General features: G+C 31.0%; 1 protein-coding gene and 1 pseudogene across 1 annotated transcript; both read right to left on the reverse strand.

Moving 5' to 3' along the window:
* Positions 1–6,398: 6,398 nt before the first annotated feature.
* Positions 6,399–9,039, reverse strand: LOC125818077 (F-box/LRR-repeat protein At1g67190-like). Its single transcript, XM_049497598.1, has 2 exons — positions 8,847–9,039; positions 6,399–7,699 (listed from the first exon to the last, which is right to left on the reverse strand). The coding sequence occupies exon 2, from the start codon at positions 7,693–7,695 to the stop codon at positions 6,424–6,426; it is 1,272 nt and encodes a 423-aa protein (XP_049353555.1). The 5' UTR covers positions 7,696–7,699; positions 8,847–9,039; the 3' UTR covers positions 6,399–6,423.
* An 8,912-nt stretch (positions 9,040–17,951) lies between these two features.
* Positions 17,952–19,279, reverse strand: LOC125818276 (acylsugar acyltransferase 3-like; annotated as a pseudogene).
* Positions 19,280–19,442: the final 163 nt, after the last annotated feature.

The following is a 19,442-nucleotide window of genomic DNA, read 5'->3' on the forward strand; positions in this document are numbered from 1 at the left end:
CGATTTCGTCCAAATTTGGACAAGGTTGGAAAAATTCAAATACTATGGAAAAAAAATTCGACCCCAAATTTTCCCCCGCTGACTTTCCTATAACGACGGAAACGGGTCGTTACATATCCACATTTGGAACCTGATTATTCTGAATTAGCGACGCAAGGACCCCGTTCGGAGGAAAGCACTCTCTGCCAAAATTTTTACCATATCCAAAACTCGTAATCAAAATCTGTGATTAAGAAAGTGGTTTAGAGAATTTTGTTTCTCATGGTTGAAGGTAAATTTTGTGTAAACACTAGATAATGGCTTAACATTCTGCACATAAAAAAAATTCAGACTGTAAAAATAATTATAATCTACAAATGGACCCATATATATATGATAAAGTTCATTTAGTTGGAAATTGGAATATACAAAAAAATTATAATGCTTTTATCATCAACCACCTTTGTAGCTAGTATTCCCCTACCAATAATTCCTTCCAATCATTGGCCATACAAAAGGTTATTGGGACCATAAAAAGGAGAGAACTTGTTACCAATGGATTAGGTATGCATGTAATTGAGTGCTAATAACTTTTTATTTCGATACGTAAAACATTTCATATTCACGTAAAATTTGAAAAAAAATAATATTTTGAGAATGAAGGGTGGTGTATACATTTTATTCTAACGGAAGATCAATAGTTGATATCATAACTCCTCTATTGTAATTCATAAAAAATCTCATATTTTCAGCGATGTTTCAATAGATATGTCCACCAAAAATTTGCATTTTAAAAAAAATGCTTAACCCTGTAAATTATAGGTCAGACATAGTCTATATACATTGATTAGAAGAAATAAATAATAAATTTGATTAGAAATAAATAATCTATATACATGATTGTATTCTTGACTCTTAAACTAATTCAACATTTTCAAATATTACTCAATACTCATTCAAAATTTTGTACTATAGTTTAATGGTCAGAATATTCCAAATAATACACCAAAAATGGTACTTGCAATTTTTGAGTGATTTTTCTTTTACTCTTTGAACAAATCATTCTAACACTTGAAAAAGAAAATCTCAATACAAATTAATTATGGGTTTTAAGATTTGCAAGCCATGGTTCATGCATATATATGGGGTTTTACTAATTAGTAAACTAATTAATCTCCTAAACTAATCAAAATTATGAGGCAACTCCTAAAAGTTCCTCTCAGTATGACTAAGGGGCATTGCTTGATTTTTTTTTATTTTTTTTGAGGTTATTTATAGTTAAAACGATGATTTTGTGCACGAAGCATTCCATTTTTACGTGGAATTATGGGAAAGGTCGCATTTTATAGGTGTATAATAGGGGTGTACATGGCCGGGTTGGTTCGGGTTTTTCAAATATCAAACCAAACCATTTGTGTCGGATTTTTAAATTTATAAACCAAACCAAACCAATAAAACTCGGGTTTTTCAACCTCGGGTTTTTTCGGGTTTTTCCGGTAAAGTATTCATACAAGCATATAATTTACTTGTACTTCAAATATTTCTTTAGTCCTACCAAAATACAACTATCTAAGATGTTTCTTAAAAATATAACACAATATGATATGATTAATGACACTAAAATATCCAACAAAAATAATAATAATGAAATCGCGTAAAACAAATATTGCAAATTAACAAGTCATAATGAAAATGATCATAATTTAAAAGTACTAAGTCATGCTAAAATTAAGTTTAAGAAGTTTTAGTTACATGACTAAATATTAAAGAAAATTAAAATTAGATTATGTATTTTAATTGTCTAAACCAATGTAAAACTAAAGAACAAATATTCAATATTATTGTCATTCTTACTGTTGAGTTGATTTTCTTTTTGCATTAGTATTAATTTGATTTTGATTTAAGCTTTATTATAATTACTAACATCTGTGGACTATAATCTTTATTGACCCATTCATAATTCTAAGTTTCAAACTTGAAATAATATATTAAAAGATAAAAACTATGGAAAAGTATAAGAAATATTTAAAAATTATATCAAAGTAAATATTTTTATGTATAAAATAAAATTTTAAAATTATATATATAAATTCGGGTTGGTTTTTTTTAGTTAAAACCAAACCAACCCAAATATAGTCGGGTTATTTTTTTCAAAACCAAACCACTAGTCGGGTTTTTTTTTTTTTGGCTTGACTCGATTTGCGGTTTAATTCAGTTTTCGATTCGGTTTTGTACACCCTAGTGTATAATATAATAAGACAATAAAATGACACATTTACCACTCTCAAAGCTTTTCTCCTAAGGTTTTTGTTTAAGAAATATAAAATTGAAATTGGAAATTAATTTTTTATTCTTATTTATCCAATTCAAACTATAACATATTTTATATTATATTATATTTTGAGTCTAACGAACCAAACATCTACTAACATCTCCAACCAAATAATTTTCTATTGATCGTTTGATAGCTAGTTAGAATTATACAAATATTAGTAATGTAGAGATGTTAATTACAAGATAATTTATTTGTTATTAGTTATTCCATCTTTTATCGCGTGTAAAATCATACACATATTTCCTCCAAAACTTATACATGTATTAATTATGCGAGTTTCTAAATTGTAACCGAACATCATATAATTAGGTGTGTTGAATTTTATACATAGCGAAAAAATGCTACCAAATATGACACTATTTATACTAGATTTAATACATGAATAACTTAGCTCCGAACCAACTCCAATTATCACTAATTTATATGTTTTTATGTGTCTTTAAATATTACAAAAAACAAAATATACATAACACATTTATTTAATCATATCTTTTAGTTAAATCAGTGCGACTTTTATCCTAAAGTTTTCCTTAGAAAGAACTTAATTTGTGTAATTATCAGAAATTGATACCTCAACAAATTAAATATAAATAACATATTCTCTATTTAACTGATAGACTGAATGATTGACTATATATTATAAGTCATTGAACCATTATTTTTTAAAAAAAATGAGAAGGAAGCAAAGCTTCTAGTTTTTTTTTTTAAAAAAAAATGTTTGTCACCATATTTTAAATTTTTAATATTTAGCAAGCTAACATTATTCATACCACATATACATAAACAAAACTATTTTGAATAGAACATTTTTTTTTATAAGTAGAACAAAACAAACTTGAAAAACAAAGAGATCAAAACTCATCATCAGAACCACAAATTTTATTTTTTTTAATTATACAAGTGATAATATTATCAGATTAAATATTTAGTATTGATATTGAAACTTCAACTTGTTATTGAATATCCTTAATTTGGAAATAATGAATGTCAAAGTAAATCTAACTACTATTCTCCAGCCACAACTACATTAACAACTGCATTAACTGATTAGTTAACTATATACTATGTAAAGAAAAAACGACAGTCCGATACACTAAACTCCTATGCGTGGGATTCGAGAAAGAGTCAGACCACAAGGGTCTATTATACATAGTCTTACTCTACATCTCTGAAAAAGGTTGTTTAATTTCCACTACATCGACCCATGACCTCATGGTCACATGACAACAACTTTACCAGTTACACTAAAGTTCCCCTTCTAGAATTAAAAAAAAAGGCATTATAGCTCTCAACGAAGGAGGTAAAAACCATGAATTAAAAAAAAGGCATTATAACTGATACTGATAGTTGAGCTCAACTAGACCTATTGTTAACCAACAATGAATTCATGCATTGAGTCACAACATGACAAAGATACACTATGCTGTAGAATGTCTTATAATTTTGAATATGTGCTCAGACCATATGGTCGTATCTGTATAATAACTACGTCTCAATCCCAAACAAGTTAGCTCGTATCTGTTCAAATTGGAGAACAGTTTAGTCCCTTGGACTTTTTGATAGAAAGATATGATGTCCAAATACTAAGTTGTTCTATTCAACAGAACCATAAAACAGATCATTCTGTAATTTGGTTTGATGAGTTCCAGCACAACTTCTGAGCTCTGAGACAAAAGACTGAGGGGCCTATATTGCTACGAAAATGTTGTCGTACCCGTGTCAGATCCTCAAAAATGCATTAATTTTGAAGGATCCGACACACACCCGACTACATTCTTTGGAGAGTCTGAACAACGTAGCTGAGGGCTGCTATGTGTCAATTAACTCCAACACCATTGCTTAAGAGCCCAAAAACATAACTAGTGTACATTTGACATATCAAAGAATCAAGATGCTTCACCAAAGGTTTAGGTCTCAATTCAAAGAGAGAGAAAGACGTTGTTTCTCGGTGTGTATGTGAGAGAGGGGAAGAGAAAGATACACAAAAACATAGAGCATTCCAATTTAAACACTAGATACAACAACAACAAACTCAGTGTAATCTCACAGGTGGGGTCTGGGGAGGGTAGAGCGTATGCAGAGTCACATACCTTACCCCTACCTTGAGAAGGTTGATAGATTGTTTCCGATAGACACTTGGCTGAATAAACGATGAAAAAGAGGCAGCAGTAACATGGGTTCCTGGGGTAAACATAGCTGCAATTTCAATGGAAAACATAGAAGATAGTCTCAAAATTCAGCACATCAGATACTAAAGTGCGATAAAACTAGAGTCATCATTTTCTGGAACTAGAAATGACGTTGGTCAAAGGAATGGTCGTGTAGAGGAGAGTCCACCAAGATATACAAGTATCCGTACACAATCAACAAATCGTCATAACATATAAACAGAGACTGAACAAGGATGCTAAGGAACTTTGTTCTTGATGAGATGGAAACATAAAAAAGGAAACAAGAACTTCTAAGTGAAAGAAATCTTTCAAAGACAACAATGATCAAAACTGCTTGTTGCAAACATTACTACGAGTCTATGACATTCATTCCACCTCCACAGTCGGATGGACGAAGATACAAGAGATGTAAGTCCTATCAACATGCTTAGATCCATTTGTAGATAAAGCAAATGAGAGTAATCTTTGTTACAAAATGCAGTGGTTCTCATTTCTTTCAATGCATTTTGGTTGACAGCTCTTCTAACATACAAGTTAGTAAAAAGATGAACTAAGACCTGGCAGCCATTCCAGTCTTCTAGTCGAAAAAAACACAGAACAATCTAAGTCATCAATTTCATTAGGTGATTAACTTTGACCATACTAAAATGAAAAGAAAAAGGACATGGCGTGGTAGACTTCATACTTTTGTGACACGAACTGTTGGATCATGAAATTGCCAACTTAAGGAGACGACATTTGGAAATTTGACACATCATAGCATGCTAGTCCATCTCCTTTATCCACAGTGGGTTTTAAGTCTCCTGTTAAAGAAATAAGAGTTTCAATTTGAGATCGAGATCACTCGCTCAAGAAAAGAGTTGTAGTAAATATATATCAAAGCGTGATTTCACTCAAGGATATAGAACGTGTATGTACATTACAAATTCAAACTCCACAAAACTGAGAAGACAAGATACCAAACAAAACTTCGTTTAGGCAGCTATTTCCCATCTATTTCTATTTTCCTTTTCAATTTCTTACTTTTCCATCAACAAAAACTCAATTTAAAGAACCAAGAGAAATGTTATTTCGTACTGAGTGAATAATGGAATCTACTAGACAATGCATTTCTTCAATATGTTTTTTTTGACAACCGCAGTGTCTCGGCCAGCTTGTGCACACCTCGACTAACTCCACGGGGTACCTGCCACTTTCCACCAGTAACAAATACCAGGTAACTCTATCCACAAAGGCTAGGACAGATGGGCAGAAATCACCTAGTGTTTTTGCCTCCGTTGGAATTTGAACTTGAGACCTCACTGTTCTCAACCCACCTCATTAATGACCACACCCTTAGGTGTGCATTTCATCAAGTTGTTACGAGTGACTGACAGTAATCAAGAGGAAGTTATCATGTCATTTGTCAAATTTGAATCGTCAGTATTATAGCAATAGCAAGTATGCAAAGAGGTTTACAAAAGGTTAATCCAGTGGAAAGGATGATCTTCACGATGGATGCTAAGCTATCTACTTCGAAACATTACTAGGAAACCATTCCATAATCTGCACCATTTCATTAAAAATCAACAACAACAACAACATACCCAGTGTAATCCCACAAGGGGGGGGGGGGGTCTGGGGAGAATAGGGTGTACGCATACCTTACCCCTACGGTCCTACCTTAGGAGGTAAAGAGACTTTCCGATAAACCCTCAACTTAAAGAAAAGCATAACAAAGCAGATCGAAAAAAAATAAAGTGAAGAAATCATGGAAAAATACTATAGAAAGCATAAAAAGCATTCAGGAAAAACAAAGGAACAGTAACTACAACAAAATAGCGCAATAATCGAAGTACAAGAGGAAGCAAAAGCTTCAAGGTCAATTAAATACCTTTTCTACCTGCCTCTGATATTGTTGATTGAGCCCAATATACCACATTAATGTTTGTCTCTGAGCTACTCAAATTCAAACTGAACATCTACGTGTACGTATCGCCTAATCAGCTGGACAATAGATGAGGTAAAGTTGGCTAACATTTGACACTCTTCAGGTGTTTTAGTCTCGGAAATCACTCCATGAATAACTAATTTAGTGAGATTAGGGCATCTTTGCAGTAGACCAGTAACCCATTGAGTAAAGACGTCATTAATTACCGTTGATCCCAGCTCCAACACATTGACATTCTCTAACAGAGATAATCCTTGTAAACCATAGTGGAGAATTCCTTCTCGTAAGTCGTCTCGTAAATCATAACTAACTGCAAGATGGTTTAATTGTGGGAAGCAAAGTGCAATTGTTTCGACATCCACAATCTCATCCTCTTCATCAAACACAACGTCCCATAACCTGAGACTTGTCATTGTAGATGATTTCGAAATCATCTGATAGAACTTGGACCAATTTATGGTGAAATTACTAACATCAACGGTTTCAAGATTATCAACAGACTCACCAACATCAAGATGTATAATACTAACATCATCAATCTTGAAATACTTCAAAGTTCCTTTACCGACGAGCTCAAAAAGCTCAAGTGCACAGTCTTTTAAGTGCAGATTCTCAAGGCTGTCAGCCTCCAATATAAACTTGTCCAAACTTATCGCTTCAATGTAGATACTCTTTAGTGTAGTGCTGTTCAGCTCAACAGTTACCTGTGCATCTGACATTGCAATCTCGGGATTCACAAGGGCTAAAATTTCAATCTTTGGACATGCTGTCAGTAACAAATTAAGATCCAATGCTGAAATACTAACGTAACTTAAAGAAAGCGATTTTAAACAGAGGAACCTCTGATAATTTGGTTCAACCCCTGATACAGAATTATGAGCAAGCACCAACATTTCCAACTTCTGTCGCCCACATATATCAAGAATGTTGATATTTGGATTAGTACGGACATTGTAAAACAACCATTGCAACGATTCTCTTGTATACATGAGCCAAGCAACTACAGTGGAAGCTGAGAACTCATCAACATCATCCATCAATATCGATAAACCTTGTAAATGTGTTGTCTGAAACAATGTCTGAGTAATCAGTATCTCCAGCCTACTAGTACTTAGGTCTCGATAGAGTGGCCAATCATGAGAATTGAATGAAAGTGTATGGAGGTGTTTCTGACAAGCCTCCCGCCACTTTCTACACGTTGCAGATGCTACAATCACATCCCTCGCTGCTCCGAGGTGAGAGAGGATATTCCCAACGACCTCAACAGGAAGGTAATCCATATCACTAAAACAAGTAAACAACAATCAGAAATTTGAACCTAAAGAGTTTGCAACCTTTCAAGCCATAACTATTATCCTAGTAATTCCACAATGAGACGTCACCAAATTAATCAAGATTTGATTTTTCTTCAATCATCGCGTAAATTTTAACTTTTAACCTTCAAATATGACACGAACTAAACTAAAATGACATGCATTCACCAATACACAGACATAGACAAAGAAGCAACCGGACCCAGGGGTTCATCCGAATCCCCTTCAGTGGAAAGTACATTGTTTATACATGGTTAAAATTACTTTTTATGCATATATAGTAAATGTTGAACCCCATTCGGCTTCTTCCTGAGTTTTCTTCATCATATTTTGAACCACTTACTGAAAATTCTAGCACTGCCAATGCCTTCTCTCAAACCCGTATTTGTATTAAAAATATTATTTAGGAACATTTGGCCATGAGTTTTTTTCTTTGTTCCTGAGTTCCAACTCCGGAAAACACATTTGACCATATCATTTTTCCGGAAGTTAAAAAACACCAAAAAACTGTTTCCACTCCAAATTAATCACACAAATTCTAAAACAAATCCAATTCGCATTCATAACGAAACACAACTCCAATTTTCAAATATCATTTTTCGCTTTGAAAACAAAAACTACTTTTCTTCAAATGCTCACAATTTTCATAGCCAAACGCCTAATGTGTATAAAATAATTTATCCAGAAAACCCAGTAAGCAAAAAAGGATTATACTACAGAACTCATAAAAAAAATCCTAGCTCCGGCACTGGCATCAAATGGGTACCTCTAGAACACAACAAATTCACAATTTCTTGAAAAAAATTTGCAAAATTTGTAACAGACCTCATAGACTAAAAAAAAATCCTAGCTCCGGCACTGGCATCAAATGGGTACCTCTAGAACACAACAAATTCACAATTTCTTGAAAAAAATTTGCAAAATTTGTAACAGACCTCATAGACTAAAAAAAAATCCTAGCTCTGACACTAGCATCAAATGGGTACCTCTAGAACACAAAAAAATCACAATTTCTTGAAAAAAGTTTGCAAAATTTGTAGCAGAAAACAACACCAACCCATGATCTATAACACTTATCTGATTACAAAGATTAAGATTTTAAGGGTTTTTATACATACCCAATTGAGAAAACTGCCAAAAGGAATGAATGATTGATACCATTCCACAAAATCACCAAAAAATGAGAAGAAATTTTTTTCAGGTAGCATTATGGGGAGTGATAAATTGGTTGACGGTTCACAGATGAAGAGTAAATCAAGGAAAATTTTTTAAATTGGGAATTGGAGATCCAACAACTATGAGAGGGAGAAAATAAAAAGAATTTTTTTTTTTGAAAATTAATAAATATAAAATATATTTAATGTAATACTATATTAACAAAATATTATAAAAAAATTATGGTGAGTCTGTGATGGTGATAGTTGATAGTGACGAAAAATGATAGTGATAATTAATGGTGGTAATGAATGTGATAATGGTTGCAATATGTTCTGGTAATTGATGATGGTGATTATCAATAATGATTGTACAGTGATTAGAAGTGATGATGACGGATTACAATGATTGGAAGTGATGGCGGTTGTCGTTAAGGAGGGTGGTTGTGTGTGGTAGTTGATAATGGTGGGTAGGGGTGTTTTGGGTCGATTATTGGTCAAAATCAAATTAATTTAGTCGGTTTCTAAATTATTAAAATCAAACAAAACCGAATAGAATATACATTTATTGATTTGATTGTTATCAATTTCATTTCAGTTTAATTTGACTATTCAGTTATTAATCATACATGAAATTAAAAAAAAATTCATTCAAAACGAAAAAAGAAGAAGAAGAAAACAAAATGAAAAATAGTTAGAAGGACTAGCATTACAAAACTTTCAATCACTAAATTTATTGTGAATAAAGCTCCAAAATTTACTACTTTTGGCTTAGAAAAGGAAGAGTAGTCACATTTTGAGTCCCACCAAGAATTTCTACATATACATATACACGAAATCAATAAGATAAATACTCTCTTCTTGAGCTTTTTTAATTTCATATATACGAGTGTCTATAGAAATGATTTGATTCTCCTATCCCAATTTAAATTGATGAAGCTGAACGCACATCATTAAGATTATGATCTAATTCTTCAACTTAATTAAATAAGGTTCAAGTTTTCCTCATTATTAATCTATCTATATACTAGAAAGGCATGGCCCGTGCTAACATAGTAAGCCTGTGGTAAACAAAGTATTGTTCGAACTTATTTCAACCATAAAAGCCACAATTTTCAATGAAGCAACTTATTCAAGTTATGAATGATTTGGTTAAAGGGATGATCTAGTAAGTTATAAACAAAAGAAATTCAAATGAAAAGAAGTATTCTAGCAATTGCAATCTGTCCTGGAAACATCAGCTCTTCAACTCCTTCCTTGCACATATCTCCTTTTCAATGCCTGGACATTACTGTTTGTCGTTCCTGTAAATTATTGAAAAGGAACATATCAAAAATAGTTGGGCCAAGCTCCTATTAAGATATCAACTTCACTATTTACACAAATTGCATATTTATATCAAGATGACAAAATCAAAAGATTTTAGATACAAATTAAGCAGTTCTCTTATGTTTAAAGGTTGAAGTTAAAATGTAAGTAGGCAAATTTAGATAAGTCGGATATTATACATGTTGTTAGAGAAAATAGATTAGCAATGTCAAATTAGTAATAATGGAAAATTTACAATATTGGGACGATCAATATGCCCTACGGAACACGTAATGGAAATTAAAGAACAGGCTTACTTGTTAGAGAAATGGTCAGAGGATTGTATACTTTTTCCTTTGTTTAAATTGTCTTGGGGTTGAGTTGGTCGAACATGGTGACTGACAACTGGCAAACAAAATACAAAAGATGTTTAAAGGCAGACTTGGTCTGTACACATTTACAGAGGGAACACATTGGCAACATTAAGTTAATAAAAGAGGAAACCTTTCTCAGGAAGCACATGAGGTTCTTGGATGATAAGTGCAACATGTTATTGAAAAATCATCTCTGTACCAAGATGATGTTGGCTGCGTTGGGGTGTCAATAGTGGGATTTTCAAGAAGATTATATCTTGTAGAATCTGTTTGCAGACAACGAGATAGCAACAATGCCTCCCAAATACAAAACAAACTTCAAATGCTTACTTTACTGTAAACGTAAAATTACGCAACAAAAGAAATACCAAAGAAGTATAACTAAAAATAAGTGAGATTTACAAATACCAGGATCGAGTAGATGGGATAGATAAAAAGATGCCGGGAGATGTGAGGCAACTTTTTATTCCTTCTTTTGATAAATTCCCACATAAACAATGTCTACCAATAATTAAACTCCAGCTAGTGCAACTGATGCTATTGCATCTATTATTTTATCTGATGAACCTTATAAGACACTTATAAAAAAATATTCGACACGCTTAGTTGGTGCAGTATTTTCCATCAACAGATTGATTTGAGAGCAAAAAGGGATAATGGAGATATCAACACAAAAGAAAGAGAAGGAAAGAGTAATCCACATTTGCTGCAAGCTAGGAAAAACATGAATGACCAAATATGTTAATAATCTGCAAGTACCTGTTAAGATAAGGTGCTTCATGTATAATTACTTCAAATATGAAAATGGGTAGACTATCTACATCAAGCCCCTTGAGGTGTGAACTTTTTTCATGCCAACTGTGAATTCCTTAATATATATTAACTTGAGCTACTAATCGGTATAACAGAAAAAAATTGAGAAGAAGCAAAGACCACCCAAAATAATGTATAGAAAGAGAGAACCAACAACAATATTGACTTACTTTCCCTCTGTTCCTCTGATGCAAGATCTTCCATGATTTGTTGCATGTCACAGCAAATCCATGAAACAATAATACCATATTCGTTACATGAATATACAACTTTCTTTTTCGAGCTCTGCTAACAATAATACCATATATATATATATATATATATATAACACTTGAGCTACTAACCCGTATAACAGAACAAATTGAGAAGAAGCAAAGATCACCCAGAGTAATGTATAAAAAGAGAGAACCAACAACAATACTGACTTACTTTCTATTTAACCTCCAATGCAACATCTTCCATGATTTGTTGTGTTCACAGCCAATCCATGAAATAAAAATGTCATATTCGTTACATGCAGGTACGACTTTCTTTTTCGAATCCTGCTAACAATAATACCATATAAAACACTTGAGCTACTAATCCATATAGCAGATCTTCCATGATTTGTTTATCTGCATAAAATAAGTATTCATGGATAAAATTGGATTTAGAAATAGAAGATCCATGACAACAACCACCACATTGTGCCAAGAAAGAAGTACACTGACAATCCATAAATTATACGTATTCAATAATATTTACAAATAAATCGAGCTTAAACTCAATATAAACAGTTCTACAATCTTTATAATGCCATTTTGTATCATATCAATTTCACCTCTAATCACAACTGAACTTTATTGGTTTAATTAATAACATTAGTTAGTGAGCATACAATAACTGAAATTGAAAAAGAAGAATGTGTGAATAAAAGCCGCCTCACAGTTTCTAATTAAGGAATAGTTAAAATCTAAAAAAGATATGCATAGAAAACAGACAAAAGAATTCTATAGGCCAAGAATTTACAGTTGTAAAATCATGAAAAGAGGAAGCAAATTCCAACAATGTCGGCAGAAATCTTGTAATACGAACAATTTGTTTGTGCATTTTTCCTGTTTCAAGAAATCACCAGAGAACAATTGAAATGACGGGTGCATTACTCTAATGTCAGAGAATTCACATAAGCGTAACAAGATTATTGTAAAATCTTTACATGAGTTATCAAGGGACATGCCATGTTCCTTTATCTGACACAGAAATGTAGGACTTTTCACAGTCGATGATACCTTCTTTATTCTTTGGAGGTGTGTTGGTGTCTTCTCGAATTTCCACTTCCACATATGAAGTGAAACTCCAAGATCAATTGAAATGGAGAACAATAAAATTTCAGAACTTGGTGCTTGAAATGTAATTCGAAGTTTCAACATTTTCTAACTACATATAAGAACAAAGGAATTATATTACTCTCTAGAATAAAGAATCAAGTATTTTATAAATGCACTAAAGGAGAAGATACAAGGATAACTATTAAAGCTATAATGTCTCTAAAAAATTCCTAATAGTATTTTTTAAGAAGTAAAATTTCATTGCTCACCTAACAATAGTCACAATACCGTCAAGTAACTTCAATTCCACCAATTCCTCGCTTGTTTATTCCTACTGAAGTTGAAAACATCCTTAGGTGCATTTGAAGAATTTTTCATAGTGAGAAAGAGACCTTTACGCTCTTCTTTTTATTACTTTCCTTCCAATTCAACACATCTTCTAAAAGTATTAGTTAAAAGAGAGAAAGAGAAAGGAAAAACATATTTACATTAAGATACTTGGTACTGTAGAAAACCATTTGATTAATGGCTTAAACTGAATAACAATGTCAATTTACCAGTGGGATATCACATCGACAACATTTTATTTTATTTTTGTAAGTATTACATAGACAATATTCACAACATTTTTTCTTATAAAGTAATAAATTTTGTATTGATAATTGAGGCAGAAAACAACCATATACACACGTTAATAACACAAACTGAATTCACCTTAAATATAACATCCTTAGAGGGTAATAGAGCATATTTTACTCCCTTCATTTCAATTTATTTGTATCACTTTTCTTTTTAGTACGTTTAAAAGAATGTCTCTTTACTTTTTTAGCAACTCTTTATTTCTAACTTTTCACATGACATGTTAAAGATCACAAGTTCAAAAGGGCATTTTGGCACATCCTATATATTTTTAGTTTAAGACCATAAAACTCAAGAGCCTTTATTACTTGTAAAAAAATACATAAAACATGAATTTCTCCTTTAACATATAACATGCATATAAGAGATTATTCTCATAAAACATCAGCTTCCAAAATATACCTACTAAATAATAAAGAACTTTTAAATTCAAAAGTAATTATCAAGATTAGCATATTAAACAAAAACCATAACAAAATTCTGAAAATTGGAAGCAGAGAAGAGCAAGTATTATCATACCAAAGATTTTGGAAGTTGCTCCTAGTCTAAGTAAATAGCAAAGAATGATGAACGGAGATTGCCATATGTGTATCTCCTCTAAGTAGCAAATAGAACATGTTGAAAGAAGCCTTAAGAATATTTGCAATTAGCAAGTAGTACTTGTTTAATGAGTGCCCAAATAAAATACAACTTACATTACTTTTGGTACAAGTATTTACCTTTAATTTTAATTTCTCAATATAGAAAAGAATGGACATAAATTCAAATTTTTTTTACAGCCATGAACTCTTTCAGTGCTTTAATCCCATAATCCTTTTTAGTGTTGTTTGAGTAAACCTAAAACCTTCCTCAACCTAGATGCCCAGTTCTCTTCAAAGTTTGATCCAAAGATCAAAGAAAAATAGCAATGGACGTAAAACCTAAACAATATACTACAACATAAAAATATATATTGTAAGAGATTGATATATACCTGTAAGTGCTTTTACTAAATGATCTTCTGCCTCTCTAACTAAGCTCAGTTTTCAATTTTCCAAGATCTGCAGCCCTTCAAAGGCGGATACTTTTTAGAATGAAGTATTTTCAATTTTACCCTGGAATTGAAGGGTTTCTTCAGCTTGGAGGTTGGCTGGATCCAAAGATTTTCGAAAAGAGATGGCGCCTGCATCTATACTCTGTTGTTGAATTTGTAAATCCCTATTACCTAAGTTGCTCCATTTTGTTTAGTCTATCATTTAGAGTTTACAAATGAAAATTTTGGTACTTGTCAAAATGGTATAGATACATGAAAAAAGAAAAAGAAAAGGAAAGACCAAGAAATCTACCTCATACCCAGTTGAATTTTGAGGTCTTTGTTGGTATGTGGCAGAAGAATTTTTTTGTTGTACTCTCTTATAATATGACTCATCAATGCAAAATTGAGACGGGTCTACACTTCTGGGCATAGGAGATGAAGAAGAAGTGGATTCAAAATAGAAATTTTGTGCATGCAACATACCTACATCCACATAACTATGAAGGAGCAAAAATTGAAAGCAATATCAAAACAATCGAACATAAAATCAACAAAGCAGGACAAAGTTTAACCTAAAGTCCTGGAAGAAGATGATGAAAAAGCAAAGAAAAACAATGAGAGCAAAAAAGTAAAGTGAAAGAGAAAAAATAGAACAGCAAACAGGAGAAGAGAAAAATGGAAGTACACCTAGAAGGAGAGAGATTGCAGGGGAGGGAGATAGAACTGTAAATGATTTGGCATACGCATAGTTTTGCTAGAAAAAAAACATACACGTGTTAAACAAATAGGCACACAAAAGATAAAGTAATCAATACCCAATGAAAAAGGTACACATTTATAGTACCACTCAAATAACTTTGTGTACAATCCTCAATTGCAGTGTTAGTCCTATTGTTGTTGGCTTATAAATAAGGGTAATAAAAGGAGAAGAAAAAATGACACATGTCAATACCACAAAAATTTCAGAATTTTGAAGAATTTTAAATACTTAATAAACAGAAATTAAATAAATAAATATAGACACATGTCAATAATTAGAATTAGAATGACGCATGTCAATAATTAGAATTAGAATGACACATGTCAACATCACAAAAATTTTAACAATTTTAAAATTCAAAAAATAATTAAAAATATTTTAATTATCTATCTTAAATTAACCAAAAAGAAATAAAGGGTACTGTTGGAATCAGTTTCCACGAAAATTGCCAACAAATTTAAATTTTAAATTTTTCCTTTTCTGAAATACAATTTTAAAATTGAAGTACAATTTAATAATAATAATAATAATAATAATAATAATAACAATATAGTAATAATAATAATAATAATAATAATAATAATAATAATAATCTATCTATATATAATAGGAGAGAGAAAACGTCACATGCCATCACCACAATGATTCTTAAATTTTAGTTTTAAAACTGATATTTTTAGTTAATTTAAATAATAAATTCGATTTTAAAAACAAAGAACAATATAAAACATTTTAAAAAAACAGTTTTGAAACTTAACATTTAAATTCAAATTTAAAAACAAATAACAATATAAAACCACTTTTTAAAATTGGAACGTAATGTTTAAATTCAACTTTAAAAATAAATAACAATATAAAACAATTTTCTAAAAATAAAACATACATTTTGCAACTTACCGTTTAAATAACACTAAAGCATATTTAAGCTATATACAAAATTGTAAAGAAATCTAAACCTATCTAATTATCTATTTATTTATTTTTAAAAAAAACTTCAACTACAAATAATTATCCCTAAAATTCCTCACCCACTTACTTAACTTCCTTCCCCAAAAAAACTCAACCGTATTAATTCACTAAATTTAAATACGATAGTCTTTTCTTTTCCAGGAAAAAAAATGCATCTCAATAAAGGAAATTCAAAGCAATAATAATTCTTACCATTCACGGAAAGGTAATTTTTTTTTGCATATTTCCTCTTTTTCTTCTGTTTTATGTAGTTTACATTATCAATAATTGTACTTTATTTTGGAAGATGTCAATTGATGAAGTTAGGATCAAGTCATTTATGTGATGAATATATGTAGTTGAAGAAGGAGAAACACTTTTAAGACTATCTATATTCGATAACTTTGCCAAACATGTAATAGTTTAATATTTTTTCATCTTATGTTTTGTTTCAAAATCAAACTGATGTATTTACAGATAATTTATGATTTTTTGTTTACTGCATATTTCATATATATAATTTTTTAATCTTATTTTTTTAACATGCAGATAATGATGAAAATTTTGAATTGAAAGATCAGAAGTATTTGAATTTGAAGATATTATATTTTCAAAAGAAAAAAAAATTATTAACTTAATTAAAACTAGAAACTCATGTTTATAGAATTGTAAATAAACTCTTACTATTTCACAAATTTATCTTTTCAGATGTTAACAAATATATTTAACTATATTTATTTTACATATATCGCTCTATATTATATTAATATAAATGAAAGTTGACATATATCTGCTTGTAATTTATTTATTTATTGGATGATGTTGAAAATGTTAATATGACAACGATTTCAACAACGACTACAGTGATAATGACGACGACGTTGATGATATCGATATTACAACAATGAAGATTAAAGTGGACAACAAAAGAAATATTAAGATGACGAAAGAGATCAAGAAGAAGAAAAAGAAGATCAAGAAGGAACATACAATGACTGAAATGATAAAAGAAATACAACAAAGTAGATCATCATTTTTTATTTTGGATCATTTCAAGATTACACTGGCAATGGTAAAGGAATAAACATTGATAGTTTCATTTCATCACCATAGTGTGATGATTTGTATTTATCAGACCATCACACTTCATTCTTTCTTTAAATGTCCAGGTAAATATACCAATGTTATGTTGAAAATTCATAAAGTAAAACATAAATATAAGTGATAATTTGCATAAATTTTGTTTTCTTTATAATATGTGAAGAGATAAGATTTATTACCCACAAAAGTTTTATGTGTGGAATATAGATTTTCTTATGTGTGTTTTTTTAACGTTGTTTGTTAGTTTGTATTAAATGTGTAAGAATTGTTTATGAGTTCTAAAAATTACATTAAGTTATGGAGAAGCATGCAAATTTAAAAGGATCTAAAGAAAGAGGAATATTTATGAAAAATTACATATTTTTAAAAATAAATTAAAAAAATAAATATATTTCTTTTTAATTTTTTTAATCATTAAAAAATTTAAATTCGTTATTTCAAATAACAATCAAGAAAAAAACAATTTCATGTAATTGTAATCATATAGTTAGGATATAAGAATGAAAATTAACTTAAATTAAAATAAAAGCTAAGTAAAAACTTTCACTAGCTATCCATGAATTATGGATCCCATTAATGTGAAAATTGGGCGTTTTAAATTTTCAAAAAACATATGATTAATTCATATGTTTTTGTTCGAAATGAAAATTCATTAACTCATAAAAATATGACATATTGCAAAAATAAGTTGAAATAAACAAATGCTTTTACAAATACAACTTGAACAATTATAACATACTCATAAAAAAAAATAAAAAAATAAACAAACACACATTATGGGTTGGTGATGAGATGGCTTTTATCTTATTCTAGTAACTGGACAACGGGAGAAGCAAACTGTAGAAGCTCTTTGTTACTCTGAAATAGTAACATATCAGCCTCAGTCAAAGTGATTAGTACATTTATCCCATCTCCACTTGGATCATCCATGAAGATAAATTCATTTTTCATTGGATGTTTCACTTGAGTCACTCTTAGGGGGGTACCCCATCCAAAATCAATCTTATGTGACCCAAAAGTGCACACACTTGTGCAAAAATACATGTCAAATACATCCCGCTTTGCTATGTTTACAGTCTCTTTCATTTTTTCGATTGCATGTGAGGCTAGTTGATTTGTGTTCATATCTTTCAATTTGTGTCGAAGTTGTAGTTTAGCCTTTTGTAACTCACCAACATAGTTTGATAATGTTATGTTATCTTCTGTCATTGCTATTGTGCTAAAGACACAAGTAGCATTTCCCATTGTGTTGAGTGGAATAGGGGGGCGTAAATTCATTACATGGAATAACACAGTTGGTCTAAACACACGCCTGATTTTGCCATTGACACATCAACCCCACATTTATGAACAAGTGCTGTGGCAACTTCAATGCGAGATGGATTTTGTATTTGTGAATTTGTTGAAACAACAATATTCTTCAGTTTCAACAAGCTAGATGATGAGAAATTGTACATTCTTGACACACATCGTTGTGGGTCAGTCACAACATTAGGCATAGGTGGAGGATTATCTATTGGTGGGAAGAAGGAAGCTCCATCAAACTGAGGAGATGGTTGGAAATTCAATTCATGATCTCTAGCCATAGAAATCCAATCACTAAGGAACTTAAACCCGCTATGCCCATCAACAATCTTGTGGGATAGACATAAGCCAACCGCCACTCCACCACAATCAAAATGGCTCAATTGAACCACTACAAGGCTACTTCTTTCTTTTGATAAGGAATCACTCCAAGGCAAATTTTGTGGGAATACTATCTCAATAGCATCATTATAGGTATTGGTAAGTATTTCAGACATTTGACAATTGACGCGGACATTAAAATACTCAGCACCACCTATATCACTGCAATCAACATACTTATTATCCTTGATTCGTCCCGCTAAGGGATAATAAAAGAATAATATTTTTGAAAGGGAATTTTCAAGAATATTGGATATTTGAGTTATCGTATGATTTTCAGGTTTAGAGTACAAGGCAGCAATTGGTAAATATAGAGTATTAGCTATTTGATCTTTAAAAGAGAGATTGTAATGTCTATGTGAAGAAGGGATGGAGGGAGAAGGCTTAATGATTTTTCTGGAAAGAATTGTTGATGAGGCCATTTTTAGCTCTATGTTTTAATTTGAATTGCACTTAATAGGTGCACATTCACATTTATATAGTCTAAGTAAAATACCATTTCTATTTATGTGGTTTGATTCAGGCTAGGAGAATCAAATCAACTAATATTATATAATATTTTTTCATTTTTTATATTTAAAATAAAACTCATATCATAGAGATTCTATA

This window comes from Solanum verrucosum, unplaced genomic scaffold (genome assembly GCF_900185275.1).
Source record: "Solanum verrucosum unplaced genomic scaffold, falcon-dt-bn FXZP01000253.1, whole genome shotgun sequence".
Taxonomy (NCBI): domain Eukaryota; kingdom Viridiplantae; phylum Streptophyta; class Magnoliopsida; order Solanales; family Solanaceae; genus Solanum; species Solanum verrucosum.

What these genes read in the sequence shown, in the direction of transcription:
- LOC125818077 (XM_049497598.1), bottom strand. Translation starts at nt 7,695, where the DNA reads ATGGATTACCTTCCTGTTGAGGTCGTTGGGAATATCCTCTCTCACCTC.